General features: G+C 31.6%; 2 protein-coding genes and 1 long non-coding RNA gene across 3 annotated transcripts; 1 reads left to right on the top strand and 2 right to left on the bottom strand.

The window, feature by feature from the left end:
* Positions 1–480: 480 nt before the first annotated feature.
* Positions 481–6,467, top strand: LOC131661032 (respiratory burst oxidase homolog protein D). The gene is made up of 12 exons (XM_058930435.1): positions 481–1,236; positions 1,460–1,622; positions 1,730–1,778; positions 1,957–2,070; positions 2,453–2,875; positions 3,301–3,684; positions 3,784–3,879; positions 3,985–4,100; positions 4,246–4,348; positions 4,589–4,662; positions 5,173–5,720; positions 5,830–6,467. The coding sequence occupies exons 1-12, from the start codon at positions 585–587 to the stop codon at positions 5,937–5,939; spliced, it is 2,832 nt and encodes a 943-aa protein (XP_058786418.1). The 5' UTR covers positions 481–584; the 3' UTR covers positions 5,940–6,467.
* A 3,888-nt stretch (positions 6,468–10,355) lies between these two features.
* Positions 10,356–12,517, bottom strand: LOC131655427 (uncharacterized). The gene is made up of 4 exons (XR_009299754.1): positions 11,852–12,517; positions 11,731–11,761; positions 10,970–11,016; positions 10,356–10,511 (listed from the first exon to the last, which is right to left on the bottom strand). It is a non-coding gene; the product is annotated as an uncharacterized LOC131655427 (long non-coding RNA).
* A 9,853-nt stretch (positions 12,518–22,370) lies between these two features.
* LOC131655426 (uncharacterized) lies at positions 22,371–23,008 on the bottom strand. The gene has a single exon (XM_058925313.1). It carries the CDS (start codon positions 22,854–22,856, stop codon positions 22,560–22,562), a length of 297 nt encoding a protein of 98 aa, XP_058781296.1. The 5' UTR covers positions 22,857–23,008; the 3' UTR covers positions 22,371–22,559.
* Positions 23,009–23,644: the final 636 nt, after the last annotated feature.

The following is a 23,644-nucleotide window of genomic DNA, read 5'->3' as shown; positions in this document are numbered from 1 at the left end:
CTTGCAGTCAAGTTCTACGATTTCCTCAGAAAAATCTGTAGAATAGCGGAAAAAAAGATTTCAGATCCAGATCTAGGGTTGTGCCTGGACCTGAAGAATGTTGGGTCGAAGCCTCGCAATCCACTGTTATAAAAAAAAATTAAGTAAAATTTGTTAAAAAGATGTTACTATAAAAAATTCTTTTAAAAAATAAGTGAAAATTTTAAATGAAAGGAAAAAAAAAAACTATTAAGATTAATAAACAATGAAAAAATATAAATAAAAAATAGACTGGCTTGGCCGCCGTCCGTCAACCCGTCATCTTGGCGAGAAAGACACGATTTTTATGCCCATTTCATTTGACGGATTTGTCTGTCCCATTTATTTTTTAACAGATTTAAAACGGGGCGAAATTGAAGACCATTTTGCCACCCTACTTTAGGGAGTATATAGTGAAAATTAATTCATGCTAAGCTTGTTAAAGATTAAATGCAAGTATGCAACATAAAAAATACCATACAATATACTAATAATATAATGCGATCGCTTTGAACTTTTGAAGAGAGACTTCTGAAAAAGCACATTGTTTGTTACGGAGACAAATAATGGGAGCTGACGAAGTTGAAGGAGTTTCCGCAGATAACCACAACCGTGACTCCGATATAGAACTCATTGCTCTTCATACCGAAAAATTACCTCAAAATGCTTCACTCAACAAAAGAAGAACTGCCAAATTGAAAGTTTCAAATTCAAGCTCTGCTATAGATCTTAGCCATGGCAAATCACAAGAACTACAAGACGAACAAAAAGAACCAGAAGAAGATTACGTTGAAGTCACTATGGATTTTCAAGGTGACTCTGTCGCTTTACACAGTGTTAAAACGGTTACTGGAACTGGAACTGGAAACAACGATGATGGTGAAGATGAGAAACGCGTTTTGCTTGGGAAAGGAATGGAGAAGAAAAGGTCCTTTGGTGCTTCGATTGTAAGAACTGCTTCGATTCGAATGAAGCATGTTTCTCAGGAGTTGAAGAGGTTAACTTCATTTTCGAATTCGAAACAGGTTGGACCTGAGAAGGTTTATGATAGGACTAAGTCTGCAGCTTCTCATGCTCTTATTGGACTTAAGTTTATTAATAAGAAGACTGATGGTGATGTCGGTGTTGGATGGTTTGAGGTTGAGAAACAGTTTGAGATTCTTACGAATTCGAGGGAGGATGGTTTGCTTCATCGTTCTCTCTTTGCGAAATGCATAGGTATGCGAGAATTCAAATCCATCTTGTAGTGGCATCAACAATTCTGATCAAAGGAAGGCCGACTCGTGTGATTATATTGAATTAAGTCATTTTATGATATTGTTGAGATGAGTGTGTTAGTGTCGTGTCTGTGTGTTTGTGTATGTGATTCAGAGATGTTTGTTGAATTGATATTAAGTATATATGCATGATACTTTTGAGGATGTTTTGGATTTTGATGTAGGGATGAACAAAGAATCTGAGGCATTTGCAGGTGAGCTATTTGATGCTATGTCTAGGAGGAGGAATATTCATGGAGATTCAATTAATAAGGCACAGTTGAAGGATTTTTGGGACCAGATTTCTGACCAGAGTTTTGATTCCAGGCTTAGAACATTCTTTGACATGTACTAATTCTTGGTTTTTTTTTCTTCTCTTTGTTATGAATTTATATATAAGGAAATGAAAAAGAGTATGCATTTAATGCACTGAAGTGTATTAATTTGGAATGTAGGGTTGATAAAGACGCTGATGGCAGAATCACTGAAGAAGAAATTAAACAGGTATGAAGTCATAAATTCACCACTGACTATTAAGGGAATTGAAATGTGAACTTTCTGTTACCCAAAATTTTACGTTTTTGTTTCATCGATCGATAAAATGGTTTTTTTTAGTATGATTTGTTGTCCCTATCAAAATTGGATTATTCTTTATCATATGAGTTCAATTATATGATGTCAGATTATTTGCCTTAGTGCCACTACAAACAAACTCTCAAACATACAGAAGCAAGCAGAGGAATATGCTGCTTTGATCATGGAAGAACTAGATCCTGATGGCACAGGATTTATCATGGTAATTATTACATATTATCTTAGTGTGGAGATGCATTTACTAATGAGTAAACACTCAATTCGGTATCTAAATGTTTGAGGAAGTGTCACTCTCATTAATCAAAGTTTCAAAATCATCCCTGAATTTGTATTATGTTAGTAACTTTTACGCAGCAAACTGATAAACTAACAAAAGACACATTTGTGGACCAAATTGATTAGCAAAGTACGCATTTAGGATTTTTTTTTTGTAATTTTGAAACATTTAATTTAAGGACTATAATGACACTACTTCCTGGCATATTCAAGGACCTAAATGGTTTTGTAGTCATTTACAAATATAGCTTATCATTTTATCCACCCCTACTTCTTTAGACATTCGGTGATTATTATTTGGAATACAGGTAAATGACCTAGAGATACTCTTGTTGCATGGACCAACTCATTCTACAAGAGGAGATAGTAAGTACCTGAGCCAAATGCTAAGCATAAAGCTTAAGGCTACGTATGAATACAATCCTGTTAGGAAGAGGTATAGAGATGCCATTTACTTTCTGCAGGACAATTGGCAAAGAACTTGGATACTGGTACTATGGATTGGTGTCATGTGTGGTCTATTTGCCTACAAATTCATGCAGTACAGAAGAAAAGCTGCCTATGAGGTTATGGGTCATTGTGTGTGCATGGCTAAAGGTGCAGCTGAGACACTCAAATTGAACATGGCAATTATCTTGTTACCTGTTTGTCGAAACACCATCACATGGCTTAGGAACAAGACCAAACTCGGCATTGCTGTTCCTTTTGATGACAACCTCAACTTCCATAAGGTAAATTTTACAACTGGCCGTTCATTCAAGAGTGGCAAGGAGATAAAACTAATTCATAAAATATTTTGCGAGTAAATGGTGATGGTTATCTGTATCTTACGTTACATGCGAGTCAGATCTCAATTCGATACAAAATTAAATCCAGCCAGTAGGAATCTATAGCGTGTATCTATTTAGATATGAATCTCGTATTGCATCCTAGTTCATTCTAATATAAATCACTACTTAAACTTAGTGCAACCATCCACTTTTGTATTTGTCAATTTTTTATAAGCAATCACTTTTCTTTTTGTCATTTGTTGTATAACTTGAATCTTGAATTATATTGAGGTTCATATATGATATATATCAGCTTATAGTTTTGTCTTCACTTATTAAAGATATGTAGCTCAATTTTATATTGAAATGGTGAGTGCTTTTTACAGGTTATAGCTGTGGCTATAGCAATTGGAGTTGGTGTACATGCTGTTTATCATCTTACTTGTGACTTTCCTCGCCTTCTTCATGCAAATAGTGAAAAGTACAAGCTAATGGAACCATTTTTCGGAAACCAACCAACAAATTATTGGCATTTTGTGAAATCATGGGAAGGGGTCACAGGGATTTCAATGGTTGTTTTAATGACAATAGCCTTCACTCTGGCTAGTCCTTGGTTAAGGAGAGGAAGGGTTAAGCTACCAAAACCCCTCAATAGTCTAACTGGTTTCAATGCTTTTTGGTATTCTCATCATCTCTTTGTATTTGTCTATATCCTTTTGGTTGTGCATGGAATCAAACTTTACTTGACTAAGGAATGGTACAAGAAAACGGTTAGCACCTTAATTCAGTTAACTTTTTTTTCTTCCTTTTTATCTATTTTCTCAGCTAATTCTTCTATTTTAAGAAACTTTATTGTGTATGTTTTGTAGACTTGGATGTATTTGGCTATTCCCATCATCATTTATGCATTGGAAAGACTAACTCGAGCACTCAGATCAAGCATCAAGCCTGTGAGAATATTAAAGGTTAGTGTTGAATGTTGTATTAATCATGAAGAAACATATGAAGGATTTAAAATTTTGTTATCTCAGAATGTATGTCTGACCAAATTTTTCATGTCATATTTGAAGGTGGCTGTTTATCCCGGAAACGTGTTGGCTCTACATATGTCAAAGCCTCAGGGGTTTAGATACAAGAGTGGACAATACATGTTTATAAACTGTGCTGCTGTCTCTCCATTTGAATGGTACTATATGAATTTGAAAAAACATAATTAGCTCTTTTCGCTAAATTTAATGTTGCATCTAATTACTATCTTCTATTTTTTATGTTCCTTTTATTTTACCAAACATCAAATTCCTACAGTGTAAATATTGTTTATGCTCTCACAGGCATCCATTTTCAATAACCTCTGCCCCAGGAGATGATTACCTTAGTGTTCACATCAGAACATTAGGTGACTGGACCCGGAGTCTCAGAGTCAAATTCTCAGAGGTGTGAATTCAGGTTAACTTTTGTATATGGATAGTACTAGTAGATATGTTTAACTATGACTTCTCATCCCCAAAAATACTTACTAGTAATATTAATTAAAGAAATATTTGAAAGGAAATAAAAGTATCCAATAATTTGTAATTTAATTAAAGATATATTTGAAAGGAAATAAAAGTATCCAATAATTTGTAATTTGTGGCTTCTCTGTGACTAACTAGATTATTGCTTTGGTTCTTTCAGAGTTGCCTTCCACCAACCCATGGAAAGAGTGGACTTCTAAGAGCTGAATGCATGCAAGGGGATACCAGTCCAAGGTAATTTTTAAAAAATATATATTATTGATGATTGATGTAATTTGTTAATTTTAATATGAATTTCATGGAACCTAATATTTGAAGCACTGTGTGGATAGCAAATAGGTTAGACTTCTGAAATTTATTCACAAAAAAACATAGATTATTTGTCTTGTATAGTTTAGATGAGAATAAATAACATAGTTATCGACATTACCAATGCATGCAACAATAGCACCGTGTCCTATTTGCTTACGGTTTTATCATCCTAGTGGCTGAAAGGAATTGGTTGTTGTATTTGATGTTTGCACTTCTTTGCTAATATTGTCAAAACAAAAAGACAGCAAAAATGGGCGCTTGTGTTGAAAATTATTGTTCTTGTTAGCTTAGTAGGTAACCAACCCAACCCAACATTTTAATTAATTTTGGAATGAATCAGGTGACATTAATTATTACTACACTTAAATTTTTTTAATATATGGTTTATTGCTTAGCGACTTATAAATGATGCTTAATTATTGTACTATGCAGTACTCTCCCTAAAGTTTTGATTGACGGTCCTTATGGAGCGCCTGCACAAGACTACAAACAATATGAAGTGGTTTTACTTGTAGGCCTAGGAATTGGGGCTACCCCAATGATAAGTATATTAAAGGACATAGTGAATAATTTTAAGGCCATGGAAGAGGATGAAGGAAACTCTATAGAAGAGGGAACAAGTGGTAAATCACCAAGACACTCACAACATAAGAAAACCAGTTTGAGTAACTTTAAAACTAAGAGGGCTTATTTTTACTGGGTGACTAGAGAACAGGGTTCATTTGATTGGTTTAAAGGGGTAATGAATGAAGTGGCTGAAGAAGATCATAGGGGAGCAATTGAGCTTCACAATTATTGTACTAGTGTCTATGAAGAAGGTGATGCTCGCTCTGCTCTTATTGCTATGCTTCAATCACTTAACCATGCTAAAAATGGCGTGGATATTGTTTCTGGAACCCGCGTCAAGTCTCACTTTGCTAAACCTAATTGGCGCAGCGTCTACAAGCGCATTGCACTTAATCATCCACAAGCACGAGTTGGTGAGTTCCCACTCTTCAACTAACATTTAAGTCTAGTAAATCCTCTGCGTACATCTGCAAAGAAATTTTAATGTGTGCATCACTAAGGAGTGTGATTTATGTAATGCAGGGGTGTTTTACTGTGGGCCACCGGCAATTACTAAAGAGCTTCGTCAATTAGCTTCAGATTTTTCTCACAACACAACCACCAAATATGATTTCCATAAGGAAAATTTTTAGTAGTTATGGTGAACATTAATTAGTGAATAGAAAAAGCAATGTGGGAACATGATGGCCTTCCACTTTTGTCCCACTACTAGGCCACTACTATATGATAGAGATGGGACCATGTGTCCTTGATATAGTGATAATATTTAAAACGTGATTGTCCTTCTATAGCAATTTTCATAGCTTTGAATAATAACGATGAAAGTTGGTGTATGGCCACCCTATAGAGAATGAAAGGTTGGATTGAGTTCGACGGCTTCAACGCGTCAGTGGAAAATGCCTCAGCAATTAGATCAAAGAGAGATAGAGGACTGGATACACACAATTATAGGCCATGTAAATGACCGGTCACTTCTAATAGTTTAGGTCTTTGAGGGGAGTATATTAAGCATTTTTTTATGATATAAATACGTGTGTAAGTGTTTGAAAGAATAGTTTATGATAATAATTTATGGAAAATAATAAATATGTGATTACTCATTATGTTTGTAGCTTATTATTTTATAAGTTATTTTAAAGCATCTAAGTGCATGTTTGGTTTGGCTTTTAAAATGGTCAAAAGTAATTTTAGAAGTGTAGAATTGATTTTGAGTAATTTTAAGATGTTTGGTTAGGCAAAAGTATAATTGATTTTGCCTTTAGAATTGATTCTAGTTGAAGCTAAAATTTGTACCTTCTACCTCTAGAATTGATTTTGGATGATTTTTCCACTAAAATTTATTGTTCAACTCACTTTTACATAAATGTATCCTAACATAAATCTATTATGCTAAACTAAATTATTATAGTAAAATCAATTCTACCAAACTCAATTTTATTAAAATTAATTATGTACACCACCAATTCAAACACACACTAAAAATATTATATCTGATTGGTGGGAATAAAATTATATACTATAAATATTCTTATAAAAAGTACATCAATGCATAAACAATAAAATGATATATCATTTTTAAATTTTAAAATTTAGAAGTTATAAACTATATATTATTGTTGTTATGTATCCAAAAACATTAAAAATAAGTGCTCATTTGCTAATTATAATTGCTCTTTAAGAGGGTAACAGTGTTCTATTATTTGAGTTGGTAGCTGTGAAGATACAGTAAACCAATAAAAACTCTAAAATGACTTTATTTTTATGTACACATCTTTTGTTTTTTTATAAGCAATACATATTAATAATAAAATAGAGTACAAGGGATATTCGGCCAGAAACATTGAATACGCTCAACAAAATTTATATAACATTAATAGTAATTAAGGGAGCTTGGTACCAATTAAAGAATGGCGAAACCTTTCCCCCTCTCGTACCAATCACTTGCCAAATCTAAGATGTCACTTTGATACTTGTAATAACGTCGTCTAGTGCAAGCAAACCTTCGTTGAATATAATTTTATTTCCCGTATTCTACATTGTCCATACCGTTGCCAACCATATAAGACACACCTTCTTCTTTTTGACCCTCCCTTTAAGTGCTAAACAGAATTGTTTCAGGTGATTAATTCCTTCCGATATCATCATATTGTGTAATCCTAACCAACCAAAAATGTCTCTCCATACTTTTAAAGAAACACCACATTTGAAAAACAAATGATTAAGATCTTCTAGTTCTTCCATATAAAAAAACACACCATTTGTCTTGAACATTGTGAATGATTCCTCTCTCGACCAATTGGTCTTTGGATGGGAGTCTATTAAGCAAAACTCTCCAATCAAACACTTTTATTTTCGAGGGCACATGGGATTTCCAGAACTTATTCAAGAAAGCTATTACCTTCGTGTCAACCGCTACCTCCAACTCACGATCACGAATAACAGAGTAGCAATTTTTTACTGAAAAAATTCCATCACCATTGCGCCACCAAGATGCTGAGTTAGCTTCGCCGTAGATGGCAGAATGGTAGCCAGCAGTTCCGTTAATTCAAAAGCTTCGAAAACCGCTTCAGGATTATCCAACAGCACATCGCCTTCCACGTGAAAATCCCACCTCCAATCATCCTCCTGCCAGTAGCCCATATCAATCACTTTTCCTTTTGGCCTGTGCGTTAAATCAAATAGCAGAGGAAATAAAGACTTCAACGGATCCCCCCGAGCCACCTGCTATACCAAAACAAAAACAGATTTCCACAACCTAACTTAAAGCTTATATTACCTGCAAAACAATCGAACGCGTTAGTTTTGGACGTGCTGGCTGTAATCATGTCCTTCCACCAAACTGAATCTTTCCTTCTCAGTTTAACATCTGAACCCATTAAAACAGCCTAGATTAAATCACCATATCTAGATTCTAAATTTTTTCTCCATAACGAACCGTGCTCCTTCAATATCCTCCACTTCCACTTGCAAAGTAAAGCCTTGTTGAAATAGTCAACGTGTTTAACCCCCAATCCACCTTCCTCTTTGGGTTTACAAATATTAAACCAACTCACCCAAGCTATGCTTTTTTTCTCGATGTTACCACCCCATAGAAACCTACTTTGAATTGTAATTATATCTTTGATGATTTTGACGGGTGCTCTGAAGAACGACATTGTGTAAATGGGGATGCTCGATAGAACCGAATTGATAAGAGTTACTCTTCCACCAATTGACAGCAGCCGAGCCTTCCACACGGATAGTTTCTTCTTTAGGCTGCTCACCACACCACTCCAAGATTCACACCTTCTTGGATTTGAACCAACAATAATGCCCAGGAACTTGAATGGAAGAACATCTCTACTGCAAGTTAAAAATTACGATTTCAACTATGTTTTGATTTTTAATAATGTATATTTATATTATTAAATGGTAAAATTGATCTTTTAATTTGGAACAAAACAAATATAAAAAAACTTATATTATTTTTAAAAAGATTTTTATAAAAATCATTTTAAAAAAAATTATTATTTTTAAGTTAAAACAAAGAGGCCATAAAACTCTAATTTTTTTCCTATCTCTATTATTCTCTCACAAGAACAGGGGGGTTGTAAGAAGTGACATTGAGTTTGGTTGAGACTCTGAAATACGAAGGTGTCAAAGATGCTTCATCAATCAGGAACATGTTAAATGAACAGCTTCTTTAAAATGACTCTTTCTTGTAGGCATAGGGACTCCATTAACACCACCACTAACACCACTCAATTGTAATAATAATAATAATAATAATAATAATAATAATAATAATAATAATAATAATAGTAATAATAATAATAATAATAATAATAATAATAATAATAATAACAATAATAATAATAATAATAATAATAATAATAATAATAAAATATTTAATTTAATGGGTGCAGTTGCCCTCAATAGCTCTAAAGTGGAATAATAATAATAATAATAATAATAATAATAATAATAATAATAATAATAATAATAATAATAATAATAATAATAATAATAATAATAATAATAATAATAAAATATTTAATTTAATGGGTGCAGTTGCCCTCAATAGCTTTAAAGTGGAATAATAATAATAATAATAATAATAATAATAATAATAATAATAATAAAAATAAAATATTTAATTTAATGGGTGCAGTTTCCCTCAATAGCTCTAAAGTGGAATAATAATAATAATAATAATAATAATAATAATAATAATAATAATAATAATAATAACAATAATAATAATAATAATAATAAAAATAAAATATTTAATTTAATGGGTGCAGTTGCCCTCAATAGCTCTAAAGTGGAATAATAATAATAATAATAATAATAATAATAATAATAATAATAACAATAACAATAATAATAATAATAATAATAAAAATAAAATATTTAATTTAATGGGTGCAGTTGCCCCCAATAGCTCTAAAGTGGAATAATAATAATAATAATAATAATAATAATAATAATAATAATAATAATAATAATAATAATAATAATAATAATAATAATAAAATATTTAATTTAATGGGTGCAGTTAGGGGTGGACAACGGTTCGGTTCGGTTCGGATTCGGGCCCAAAACCCAAAACCGGACCAACCCTCGGGTGAATTATCCAGACCCAATTTCCGACCGTTGGGCCTTTCGGTTTGGTCGGATCCGGTTTAGTTCGGATCGGTTAGGCAAACCGGTTTAATTCGGTTAAGAATGTGTTGGGCCATATAACCTTTTAAGCCCAAATTTAAAATTTAACTTATTTTTTTATTTATTTGCAGATTTATAATTACTGGGCCAGGTTAAATTTTGGCCCTTCTTAAATCAGGATCTTTTTATATCCATTCTAAAATTAGGAAATTGAATTATTTTTACTTAATTTTTAATTTAAAAAATAAATATCTTGTTTTTTTGTTATTTCTTAAAATTATTATTGTTTTTTTGTTATTTCTTAAAATTAAAACATTTAATATAATAGAGTAAATAACACAATTTATGTTTGTCCAAAAGTCCATATGTTCATATTTGTGTTATGTTGATGCTTTCTCCACAGCTTGAGGCAAATTTGTCTTCTATTTCTTGATTATAATCTTTTCAATTTTTTTCCTTCAATTTCTATGTTGATAAATAGACTTGAAGCCTTGAAGCAGACACAAGACAAAGCAATTTCCTCCTTTATTATGCTATAATTATCCATACACAACAAGATCCTACATAGAAAAAATAAAACTGATATTAGAAAAAATTCAGAAAATTAAAAAGTTTGATGAAACAAATCTAATGAATTAATTATATAAAAACAAAACTCAACTATAAAACCATATTCAAACATCCAGAGGAGTATCTCAGTATCATACATCCAGAGGAACTCAACTATAAAAACAAATCTATATAATATCATACCTCTCCAAAACTCCCAAAGTATCTCAGTATCATAAATCTTGTAAAACTCTAAAAAACCATAAATTATTTCAGAATTAAATCATGTATATATTAAAATAGATTTCAAAATTAAGAGAGTTCCAAATTTAAAATTTAGAGTTAGTTCCACAAATGAGTTCATAACAGTTCTAAATTCAGAGTTTGTTTCAAATTCACATAGTTAGTTCCAAATTCAAACATCCGGTTCAAAAGATTAAAATAATTTAACAGTTAATTCTAAACTCACCATCTCAAACACTTTTTTCTCCAATTGCCTTTGAAACTCCATTGATACTGAAAACAAAAAATACATATTACTAACACTTAAACAAGAGTAAATAAAAAGAATTCCAGCATGACATAACAGGAAAAAATAGGACTGGTTAAACTTATCCTTTCATTAAGAGGTCCTCCATCAATTTTCTCAGGTTATTTATAATATCTCCCTCAAAAACACATTATACTAAACAAGCTTTATATATATATATATATATATATATATATATATATATATATATATATATATATATATATATATTATTAAAGGATAAGACATTCAATTTCTCTTAAATATGGCAGCAAGAAAAATGTGTTGATTGAAATACCTCATAGATCTAACAACAGAAGCAAGTTTGTTACTTGAAACAAACTATAAAATGCATTATTTAAGGTTTAAAAAATATAACCTTATGGATCAAGTTTGTAAAACTAATTACACAAGATAGATGCATTATTTTAAAGTTTCCATTAAAAATTGTTATATATTGAATTTACAGTGTCAGTTTTTAGTTTTTGACGACAGGATAGTGAGTTGTGCAGCAAATCAAGAGTCCAGATCTGAATCTCCTTTCCAAAAGCTTTTTCAAACAAAGACAAGTGGTGTTTTGAGTCTTTTTTCACTGGATTCATAAATCATAACCATTCTAAAGCCATACAATATTGCAGCAAACAAAAAAAATTGAAAAGTTAAGTAAGATGTAGTTCTATAGAAAAATAGGATAAACTAACCTCCTTAAGAGGAAGAAGATGACAGGGGTGGCTACAAAAAATCACAAAACACATGTTAGTGAAACAAATCAAACACTAATGGAATACATCTATGAGATTAACAAACCACAACATATTATACCTTTCAAACAAACACTAGTAAGTCGTCTTTCTTCAAGTATTGAGACGATATTGTTTACAGATCGATTGGGGTTGGGTCAGATTTCAAAATGAACCTTGTATTTTGAAGGGAAGAGACGTGATAATAAACAAAGAGAGGAACGGAGTGATTGTTCATTGTTGTTCATGGTAGCAACAAAGAAGATGAAGGAATGAGGGAGAGCGGCGGCGGATTGATTTCCGTAAGAATGAATGAATGAATGAGATTAGGGTTACAAAGTGGTTTTATCAAATTGATCTGGGCCTGAAAATTGGGCTGTGTTATTTGGATAAAACTGAGTAACAAACCAATAGAATAATAAAACTATCGGTCGGGTTCGGGGTCCGACGGGTTCAATAAATCTATCCGAACCCGACCACACTTACCCCTTTAAATCCGTTGTTTTCACCCGCACAAACCGCAGAACCGAATAAACCCGACCGAAGGCTAAAATATTCATACGGGTCGGACGGTTTTTCTCGGTTGGTTCCATGTTGTCCACCCCTAGGTGCAGTTGCCCTCAATAGCTCTAAAGTGGATCCGTACTTGCTTCTAGATATTGTAAACGGATAACCTTCGACTTTAGCAAAGATTGATCTTATTCCATTTTGCAAAATAGTTTATACACAAACTCATGTATTGTATAAACACTTATTAAATAAGTGCTTTTTGAATTGTCTCCAATGATTATGATCAGGTTCGGGATTTGATTGAAATGTATATCCATAGGCCTAATTAGTGGTTGAAATTCATGAGTGGTTGAAACTTATGCTGAGAATATTCATATAATTTTGTGTGCCCGGCCGATCTAAGATAAAGCCATAACGCTGCCTTAGGCCTCCAAAATTAAATAAAAATTTACTTAATAGAAATGTTTTGTATATTCTCCTATTTATATAATTATAAATAAAAAAAAAAATCATCTAAAATTAATATTGTCTCAATAAATAGTTTATCAATTGATTTTATTATTAGTTAAAAAATATTGAGTAATATTGATGATATTAATTTAATAAATGATTTTTATTCTAAAATTTATAAAATATCACATTTAAAATTTATTTATTTTTACTAAAACACTTTTATGGATTTTAAAAATATATTATTGTTAAATTAGTCTGGATCTTTTAATGTGTTAGGTTGTCCTATTAGTGAAAGACATTTAATTAAAGGAATTGTTTTTTCCACTCAGTATCTTCTACACCATTATAAAAAGACTAAAATGTCCTAGCATTTTGGATATGCATCTCCGAATGTACATTGTCACACAATTGAGGTAAAAAATGGTGAGAAACCTTTATTTATTAAAAATATAATCTAGAGATGCATCTCCGTATGCATGAAAGGTTGATTTGGAAATGCATCTATGTATGCATGAAAGGTTGATCCGAGATGCATCTCCGTAACCTTCCTTAATTCATTAGTCGGTGAGATTTTCTGAGCTGCACATTTGGAAAATGTTTTGTTAGATCAAAGTAGAAACAAATGAAAATAACAATGGCATAATGGAACACAATTGGAAAATACTTGGTAACCCTCCTTAGCGTTATCTCTAAACCGTATGCTTAATTCGGTAAACAGAAACATAATTCTTATAATGTCTTTTGCGTGATATTGTGATCGAATATGAATAGAGAATTCACTTAGGGAATTGAAGTTATAATAACCTATGATAAGTCAAAACCCGAATCAGTAGATCAACTTATTTATAAATTCTGCTTTTATGTTAATCACTTTAGAATTTAAGTTATGAACCTTAAAACTCCCATTGTTCCAATTGGTTGATAAAAATCAATACAAGAGTCATTGTGATATGACTCGAGAGTCGCTTCCCGAAATTACAGTTTTTAAATTACTCGTTTTTTTACTTGTGCGCTACCGTGGATCACCGAGCTTCCCTTTTTCTTAAAAAACACTTTTACCAAATTGTAGATAAGCTTTAGAGGACTACTTCCCCTTGATTATTTCTTGAACCAAACTCAATCTCTCTAACTCTAGATGAAATACAAAAATCTATTTCTTTCTTGATGAGATTCTTACCAAGAAATAATTCTTCAAACACGAAATCATTTCCCCTTAGGAAATCTTCCGACAATTTTTTCTGACAATTTACTTTTGATGTTGTAAAGTATTCCATCTTCATCTTTATTGATGTAGGACTTTAGATATATTTTTTCATTCCTTAAGTTAATCTGGTTAAGGAAGCATCTCTTTGATTGATTGATTTATAAACCAAAAGAGCAACAAAGCTCCCCCCTCATAGACCTTTTGAATATATTTTGCATCATATTAGAAAAATCCTTGCAAAAGGATTCATTAGTAGAGCCAAATTGACAAGAATATGTAGAAGAATATGTACAAGTAAAAAGTTCATGCTCGATTTTTTTTAATAAAAAGAGTTGTATCAATATTCCCTTTGTAAAAATTGTTTTCAAGAAAAAAACTTGCCCAAACATTCGTGCAAGCCTGAGGAGCTTTTTTAAACCGTAGAAATCCTTTTTCAACTTGAAGACATGATTATGAAACAAAGAGTTTGAAAATCACGAGATTGATTAACATATATATCTTATAGGATGTAGTCGTTCATGAACATGCTCTTTGATTACCTAGAAGAAGATTCGAGTTATCTCTTCCTATACTGAATTTATCAATTATGTTTTGTAAATCATCTTTTTTATTTTTCAAAATATCACGTTGATCACACTTGATAGATTTAACGAAGAATTTGTGAGAAGGAGAGTTTTAAATAAAAACATTTTGTATCTGTTTAGGACTTTTTATTTATTTCAAGAAGTTTTTATTTTCAAATTCAAGGGAAGAAATCATATTTTTAGAGGTGGAGACAAGATGTTTTAACTTACTTGTTTCTTTATTTAGTTTCTTGCAAATGTGAAATAAATCATGATACGAGAAATATAAAGTTATCTTGTCTTCTTCACGATCTTCCATGAGACTGATGTTAGCCTCTTCATCATCTGAGAAATCCATATCATTGTTATCCCATGTGATGTAGGCTTTCTTTGCATCTTTTTGAGGTTTCTTGAACTTTCTCGAATTATGGTTTCTTCTCTAGTTTTGAGGGAATTTTGGTCGTATGTATATTTTTCTTTTCGAATTGAAAGCATGTGGGAATGAATGAGGACCTTCCTTCTTGTGTTGATCATCTTATTACTTTTCAAATTCTGATTTTTTTGCCTAAAAAATACCTTAAATTTTCAAATCATGAAGTTCATGTCTTTATCATTTTTCCTTTGACAGTCCTCATCTTCTGACTCCATGTTTTTGAAATTCGTAACTTTTAGAAAAAGACTTTTCTTCATATTTCTGTTACCTTCTTCATCATCTAGCCCGTTCAACTGTATCTCTTTGTTCACCTTTACACCATTAACTTGATGTTGGGAACAAACAGATCATTTTCCCATCTTTCTAAATATCGTAATTCATCTCCTCTATGAAGATTATCTTATTATGTTTGTATAAGAATACCTTTCTCCATTAAAGGATGGAGTTTGTTTAGTGATTAGTTTGAAGTCATTACTTTTCTTCTGGGATGATTAGTCTTTTAACAAGAGCTAGGCCCTAATACCACTTGTTGGTCAAGTGAATCTAAACACAAGAGGGGGTGTGGGTGAATTGTGATATTTAAAAATTAATTTTTTTAATCCTTTATTAAAAAATAAGTTTATATTAGTCCAACAAAGATAAAGCAACATCGAAGAAGGAATTAAAGAGAAGGAAAAAAATAAACTAAAGACATAAAGTTAGAGAAATTTCGCCAAGAGTTATACACATTGTTTTAAAAATCGGATCAGACATCTAACTGGTGAGAGTATTAGGTCACTGGTTTATTGGTTGAAACACTGGGTCACTGGTCGAACCGCATGACTAAACCGGATTAAACCGGATAACTCGGTTTAATAGACTGGTCATTAGACCAAAATTATATAGATATAAAGCATGTCAAATGATATGCTTTAGTCTCTATAAAATATAACTAGCACTTAATTTTTTTGAAAATATCATATCATAAATAAATTTACAAGTTCATAATTTAAATTCAAATTTTAAACATAGATATAACACATAATAAAATAGTACAAAATTACAACGTATAACTGCAAACAAAATTTAATCGCAACATAATCTACTTGAATAATTTATAACAAAATAATTCCATTATATACTAAATTTAATTTTAAGGAAGGAAAAATTGTTTCAATATTGGGATCTCCTTCTTCAGTATCAAAATCATCTGCAACAAAATCAACCGTCTGCAACGTCTTTATTATTTTTTTTATTTTATTTTAATTTTTCATTAAAATAATCAAAACGGTGTTGTTTTGATATTTCGAATTTTTTTAAATGCAATTAAACAGTCGGTTTTGACCGGTTTACACCAGTTTAATGACATATTCGATCCAGCAATAAATCAGGCCGGTTACCTGGACGGTTCCCGGTTCGACCAGTCCAACCGATCGGTCCGGACTGGTTTTTAAAATATTGGTTATACAGGTTCGACCTGCCATTTGCTTACTCCCGTCTCCAAGAGTTTCCTCTTGAGAGCTCCACTAAAATATGTCTTGAGATTTTTATAGAATATGTGTAACACCCTTCTAAACCCCGCGGAAAATATAACATAAATCAGAGTAAATAAATCGTGCTTCTCAAAATAAGGGTGTCACACATAATTCTAATATCACATACACTTGTCATGCTCAATAACACTTATTTAAAATTCATACACTTTCATATAAGCATGTAACAACGGAATAATTCTCCATTCGACCAATTAATATTGAAGTCTTGTAATCAATTTATTTATTGGAATAACTTAGACATAAAAGTTAATTCACCACATAACTCAAAATATCATCACAGATTAAATAGAGTATACAATGTATCTCTCAATACTTGAATCTAAATGTTTCCTAGTGTTACATGACTAGAGCATGACTCAACCCAAAATAAATACGGAAATAAATAAGCTACTCCATCAACTATTCTCTTGCTGAAAGCAACTCTAATCTTCAGTACTTGAGCAATGTCGTATAAAACATCATTTCAATAGAAGGGCGAGAATTCACATAATTATCGAAATCATATAATAATAATATATAATACATAACATACGTGCATAAAGTTAAATATGCTCACACTTCAAATGCTTTATACACATAACATTACCCAACTAATCATACTATTCACAAGTATACACCAACAGTCCACCATTTCACAATTTATCGTTTACACATACTGCACATAATTTCATATTATGATATAAACACAACGTGACTCGATGCCAGACTCAAATGCAATACTCATGCATATGTGGTACCAATCACCTGTTATATTTTTCGATTTTTACATTTAAATCGGGTCCGTCCCCTAGACCAATAGCACAACAAAAGCCCATTCCCCAAGCATTCAAACCCCACTCTAGGTTTGTGACAGTCACTAGCTCCCACAGAACTAACGAACATTGCCTCTTGACCAAATGATGCATGTGCAATTTCCACACCCGTATGCAACTAAGATTGTTCCCTAATCTTAACATCCATGCATATATTCCATAATTCATCACAATTGAATTACCACACAATTGCACGGACATGCATATATTCATGAATTATCCACACACAATTCACTTTAATATTGCAACCATGTCAAACCATCACATTATCACATCACAAGCAATGTACTTCCACAAACATACATGACATTTTACACAACCACGCAGTAATTAAATCACCTAATGTCAACCAAATTATTTTTATTGAAAAGATTATCACGCTAGCTTTCTAACGTTTTGAACGACGTTCATATTGAACTTACGGATCAAAAGTTATGATCAAAATGATTTCACAGAACAAAAATCTGAGAGCTGTTGTGAAAAATTATGTTTGGTTCTTGATATTAGTTAGTTAAAATCTTTATTTGGTTTGTGACCTTAGCCTTTTAAAATCTGTCTGATTTTGAAATCAACTTGTGTAAAATCTCCCGTTTGTTGTAAGAATATATATATGTGGGCAGATTGTATCACCCAAAATTTTATTATTTAGTATTATTTTATTTATTTAATTAATTGTTTGATTTTATGAATAAATGACTTTATTTTAATTAGCTGATGTATGTTATATGTGATGGGTTAGTCGGGTTGAGAATGTTGAATCGTTGGGTTATCGCTAGAATGTAATGTCGGTTAGTGAAGAATCATTTCATTTAGTGAGAATAGTAGAAATAGTAGAATAAAGGTATTTGGGCTTAATAGGGAAAATGTGAAGAGTAATATGGGGAGTGTCATGAGTAAGCCCATTAGTGATTACTAGAATTAGTATTCTTTTGTTAAGGGTTTAATATAAAGAAAAGAAAATAAGAGTCAGTAGGACGAATAACAAAAGAGAAGAGAAGAACAAGAAAGAGGAAAAGGGGAAAGAACGTAAAATCAGCAGAATTAACCTAGAACAAGGTAAAAGTGGATTTTTACATGGTTATTGGGATTGTATGATAATGTATAATGGGTTGAAACATGTTTATGATGAAATCCCTAAATTCCCATGGTTTGTAATTGTTAAGTTTTGGTGATAATCCTTGGTACGTGATGATTAATTGTGTTTGGATTGTTATTTGAGTTTATATTTGGTATTATGCGTGTTGTTATAGAGATGATAAATTGATGTTTTGATGGTTTATTTCTCTGGATTCATGTGCCATGTGATATGATATGTTTTGGGGTTGTTGGAGGTTAAAACTTAGGGTTTGGGTCTATTGAAATCCTGAAAATAAGAGACATCGCACAAAATCGCGTGAAAAATATGATTTTCTGGCCTCTATTGTAGCCCTTAATAGCTATTACGGGGGCCGTAATATCCCTTTAGATTTTTGTACCAAAAACGTGAAAAGTGAAATTCTGGGCTGGGTGCATTACGGCTCTCAGATTTTTACCTGCTAAACTCAATAGTCAAACAAAGCTTTTTCACATGTTGATCTTAATAACCAAACAATAATCCTTACAAAAAGATTACATAAGGAAAAAAATATCATATTGAGTAAAATACAATATTAGCACTGCACTTGTACAACAAAGTTCAGACAAATGATTTTTCACTCTCAAGGTACTAAAACAACTTTAGTGGAAACTAAAAAACTATAGGAGAAGATAATAGAAAAAATTGTCGAAAGATTTTTATACTTTAAAATCGGTGTGCAATGGAATAAGGAAAATACTCTTTTATATAGAAAAAGATTTGGATAAAAAAGAAATGATTTGGGGGCCAAATTAAATGATTTAATCGATTAAATTACCATTTAATCGGTTAAGACACTCCAAAAGGCGAAAACCCTAATCGAGAAAATAAAATACTAAAATGACTATATGGCTTAATTGATTAAAAGTGTTTATAATCGATTAAGAAGTCATTTACCATGCTCTAATTGATTAGATCTCATCTTTAATCAATTTGGAAGTATAAACTTTTCTCAATAGATTAGAAATATTTCTTAATTTATTCCATCCAAGCCTTAATAGATTTTAGACTTCGAGAATTAAGAAAAGTTTTAAAAGATTTTTTTTTGGAAAGTGTGTGATTTTCTTAATATATTGAGAATTACTCTAATACCTTTTATATTAAACTGGTCACTCAAACACACACTAACCACATGACCATGTGAATTTTCACATTTTCTCTCTTTCACAACTTTAGAGCTTTACGTCCCATTGCATGATTCAAAATTGACTTAACACTTCAAATAGAATTTGAATCTTCCAATTGATGAAACTTGAGATAACTTCTTAATTAAATGTCATCATTAGAGATTGATGGACAGTTTCCTCTATAGACGTGAGCAAACACCATTAGACATAATGTGTTTTCATCATTACGGTGGCTTGACTTTTGACTTCACAAAGAACATCTTGACCGTTAAATTGTGTTGATATATAAAGACTTCACTTAAATTTCATTTGACACAAGATTTTGTCATCATTAAAACCAGCAAGATAATTTAACGGATGTAGACAATTATACCTACACAACACATAGATCTACATTATCCACCTAGAATATTATGCGACAACATAAGTGTAGTGATGCTATCACACAACCCTATTCTTCGTGCACGTAGTAAACATATCAAACCAAACATTCATTTTTTCTGTGAAGGAATGGTCTCAAAGAAACTTGTTATTCAACATGTGTCCGCTCATGCTTGAGTTGCTCAAACGTTAACAAAGCCTCTTGCCTCTTAAATGTTGCTACAAACCTCCTTAATCTTGTGGGAGAGTGATAGAGATAAAAGTCAAAGCCAAATGTTTAAGCTACTTCAATTGTTAGAAGCTAACAAAGTTAGTAATTTTTGGTTAAGTGGTAAGAGAATTGGTTAGGCTTTGTTAGAAGTTAGTTACTTATTGATTAACTACAATTAACTAAATCTATATAAATTGTTATGGTATTGGATGCTTATAGTGAGGTTGAAAAGCACTAGGCAGAAAATCAATGAAATTCATTCCAATCATCAATTGATTAATTTAATAAATTTGAAATATGAATAAAATAGAGAAAAATAAATTTATTAAAATTTTGGTCATTACAAAATAAAATTTTTGAAATTGAGATTAATGCAAAAAATATAATTAAAAACATTTAATATTAAAAAAAATTGATTTTAATTAACATAAGAATAACATGAGTGCTAAAAATCAAACCAAAAAAATGTGTATTTCTAGATATTCTTATTCAGTGTGATAATACTACATGTACAAGTAGTAATCTTTGTTTTTCTTTTCCCATCCTTTTCACCTCTATTTAGTGGTATGCATGATCAACACATGGATTCTCATACTGCCTAAAACGACAAGTCAAATATCATCACTGTCGTGTTCTGTGGACAGTGTATGCAAACAAACCTACCCCAGTTTGTCTGGTTCGGAAAATCAGAAACTTATATTGGCGCGTAGAAATTAAGAGCTACCCATGAAACTCTAGGATGGTCCAAATCATTTCACTGTAATTCTTACAATCTCACAGTAAATAAATACAAATATGTACATGCATGGGCGAAGCCAGCATCCGGCGAGGTTGGGCAGTTGCCCAGGCTCTTGCTCTTCCTTTCCAGCACAACCACCATTCTCTACAACCTCCAATGCAAGTTGGTGATGGTGAAAACAAAAGGGTATGTTGAAATGGTTTGGCTATGTCAGAACTCGGAATTAATACCGGCGGTCCTATAGATCTGAAATGGTGAAGATGATAAAATAGATGTAATGAAGAAGGAAAAAATTAGATTTTGGTGGAGCAAGAGAGACTGAGAAAGAAAAACAGAAAGAACAAAATTTAGAGGTTGCAGATTGGTTTTAATTTTGGGTGGATCAATGGTTGACGGCAACATTGAAAAGGAAAAAGAAAATAAACAGTACATGTGAGGCTTCATCTAGTGCGTGGAAGTGATCAACAATTTGGTTTTATTTTTTAATTATTATTATTATAATAACTGCCATACAAGCACCCATTAGCTATAAATAAAAGGCTTTTAAAAAGTTAAAAGACATTCTTAATTTCTATGGCCACATAAAAAAAATGGGAAAAGAAAATGACTAAATGGTAAAGAGGGGGTGAGGAGGATTTCCGTTTGTTTTTCTTTTTTAAATTAACTCTTTTATAATTTTTAGAGAAATTTTAGGTTTTAATTTTTTTTTTGTTTATATGATCCCATGTATTCTTTATTATACACCTAATTTATTTAGTTTGAATTTTAGTTGATACTTTTTAATCAATTTAATTATTTTAATTAATTTAGTTATTTCAAATTATGTTTTTTGATTTAATTAATTTAATTTATATTAAATTTGTTTACTCTCTTTTAATTATTATTCTAAAAATATAAAAATGTCTCTTCTTTTCCTTAAATATTCAAAAATATATATAAATTATTTTCTTTCAGTTAGATTCTCTTAAATTAATAATATTCTCGATGTCATCCACGACGTTCTCAGATTCATGGTAACTCTTCTCTCAACTCCCTTTTCGTTTTCTCTCGTTTTCAATTTCAGTTAGCTAGAGTTGTTAGTTACGATAAATTTGAGTTCGTGTTAGTTTTGTTGTTACTAGGTTAGTTTGAATTTGAAGTTGATTTTAGTTTCATTGTTGTTAGGCTAGTGAGAATTTCATGAATTTCTATTATGTTCATATAGATAGAGCTGTCATTTTAGATGAAATTGTGGTTAGGTTTGTAATTACTCTCACTTGCATTGTATGTTAAATTTGTCTGTCTATATGTTTTAATTCTCACTTTATGAAGTTCCATTAGTTAAGTTTCAGCTTATGTGAATTTGCCGTCTTTAAAATTTTGCCCAGGCTTCAAAAAATTTCTGGCTTCGCCACTGTGTACATGAGCAAATTACAAAACAGGACATCTTTTGTAGTAATAACAATAAGGGAAATGCTAACGAGTGCCCCTGGGGCACTCTTTAAGGAATTAAAGTGGTAAGTTTTTCTTAAAATGCGTGTATTTAATGCATTGAAAATGTATTGAAATTTGAAATATTGACTTTTGTAAAGAATATTTTCTTTATTTAGTATCCTTAAAGAGTGCCCCGGGGGCACTCGTTAGCATGACCCTAACAATAATATTATCAAAATAAAAATAAAAATAATACATATAATATTAACATTAAATTTTCTGTGTGCGCACAGCTTCAGCAACCACCTGTTAAACATGAAAGCATTCTATGACTCCTAGCCCTATCAAGTTTTTTAGAAGGAGAAACAGGACCAGATCTTATCTGATCTGGAAACTGGAAACCATTACCGACAGTTTTGCATCTCCGGTGACCGATATTCTTAGGTATTTGAGTTTGATGATGGAGTGGTTGATTTTGAGGATAGATCTCAGCCATGCTGATGTTGTAGGTTGCTGATGAAAGACACTCGTATTGTCGTCTTGTTCGGTTTTTCTTCACGGCTTTTAGTACAAGAGGTAGAAGACCTTCCATAACGATTTTGTTGCTCTTGTTAGTGTAAATGTTTAGAACAGAATTTGAAAACTATATATATGAGAAATAGTTGAAATTAATGATATGAGAGAGTGCAAAATGGAGGGATTTAAGAAGGAGATAGAAGAGCAAGTTGCTGAATTAGGTGGGTTTCCGTTGTTGTTTATAGTAGTATTTTATTTTATTTTTCTCTTTCTTTGTTGCTTCCGATAGTACTTTTTGACTTTTTCAACAATGTAATTGACTTCAGTAGCTAATATGAAGAAGCCATCTGGTACTGTTTAGTTTGCGTGACACGGCAATTAGAATAAAATATTTATGTTATTTTAATAAATTTTTTGATAGATTAAAATTAGATGAAGATTCCAATATCCTCAGATTTAGTGGTATCATTATCCTTAATTAATCAAATAATCAAATAGTATAATATTATTAATACAAATTTTGAAAACTAAGACTAAAATAAAAAAATATTTTAAAAGGTATGGATATGGAAGAAGGTTTTTCCATTTTAACAAAGGGAAGGAGAAGTTAAAATTAGGGGTGGACGGTTCAGGTTTGGGTCAGGTTCGGGCCTAAAACCAGCAACGGAACCAACTCTCGGGTGATATGGTCCGGGTTCGGGCTCAAAATCAGCAACCGAACCAACTCTTGGGTGAGTATCATGAGCTCTATTTCTGACCATTAGACTTTCGATTCATTCGAGTTCGGGTTCAAACGGTTCTGTTTTTTATAACTTTTATTTTTGGTTAATAGTATTATTGAACCATTTCAAATTTGATGCACAG

The sequence above is a fragment of the Vicia villosa genome, linkage group LG3 (assembly GCF_029867415.1).
Source record: "Vicia villosa cultivar HV-30 ecotype Madison, WI linkage group LG3, Vvil1.0, whole genome shotgun sequence".
NCBI lineage: Eukaryota > Viridiplantae > Streptophyta > Magnoliopsida > Fabales > Fabaceae > Vicia > Vicia villosa.
The sequence above is the reverse complement of the archived record's forward strand: the minus strand, read 5'-3'. Positions and strand labels throughout refer to the sequence as shown.

Excerpts from the sequence above, each read along its gene's own strand:
- LOC131661032 (XM_058930435.1), top strand. The coding sequence starts at position 585 with ATGGGAGCTGACGAAGTTGAAGGAGTTTCCGCAGATAACCACAACCGT. Across the intron at positions 2,071-2,452 it reads ATGGCACAGGATTTATCATG|GTAAATGACCTAGAGATACT; the intron begins GTAATTATTACA and ends TTTGGAATACAG. Across the intron at positions 4,101-4,245 it reads GCTGTCTCTCCATTTGAATG|GCATCCATTTTCAATAACCT; the intron begins GTACTATATGAA and ends ATGCTCTCACAG.
- LOC131655426 (XM_058925313.1), bottom strand. The coding sequence starts at position 22,856 with ATGGAAGGTCTTCTACCTCTTGTACTAAAAGCCGTGAAGAAAAACCGA.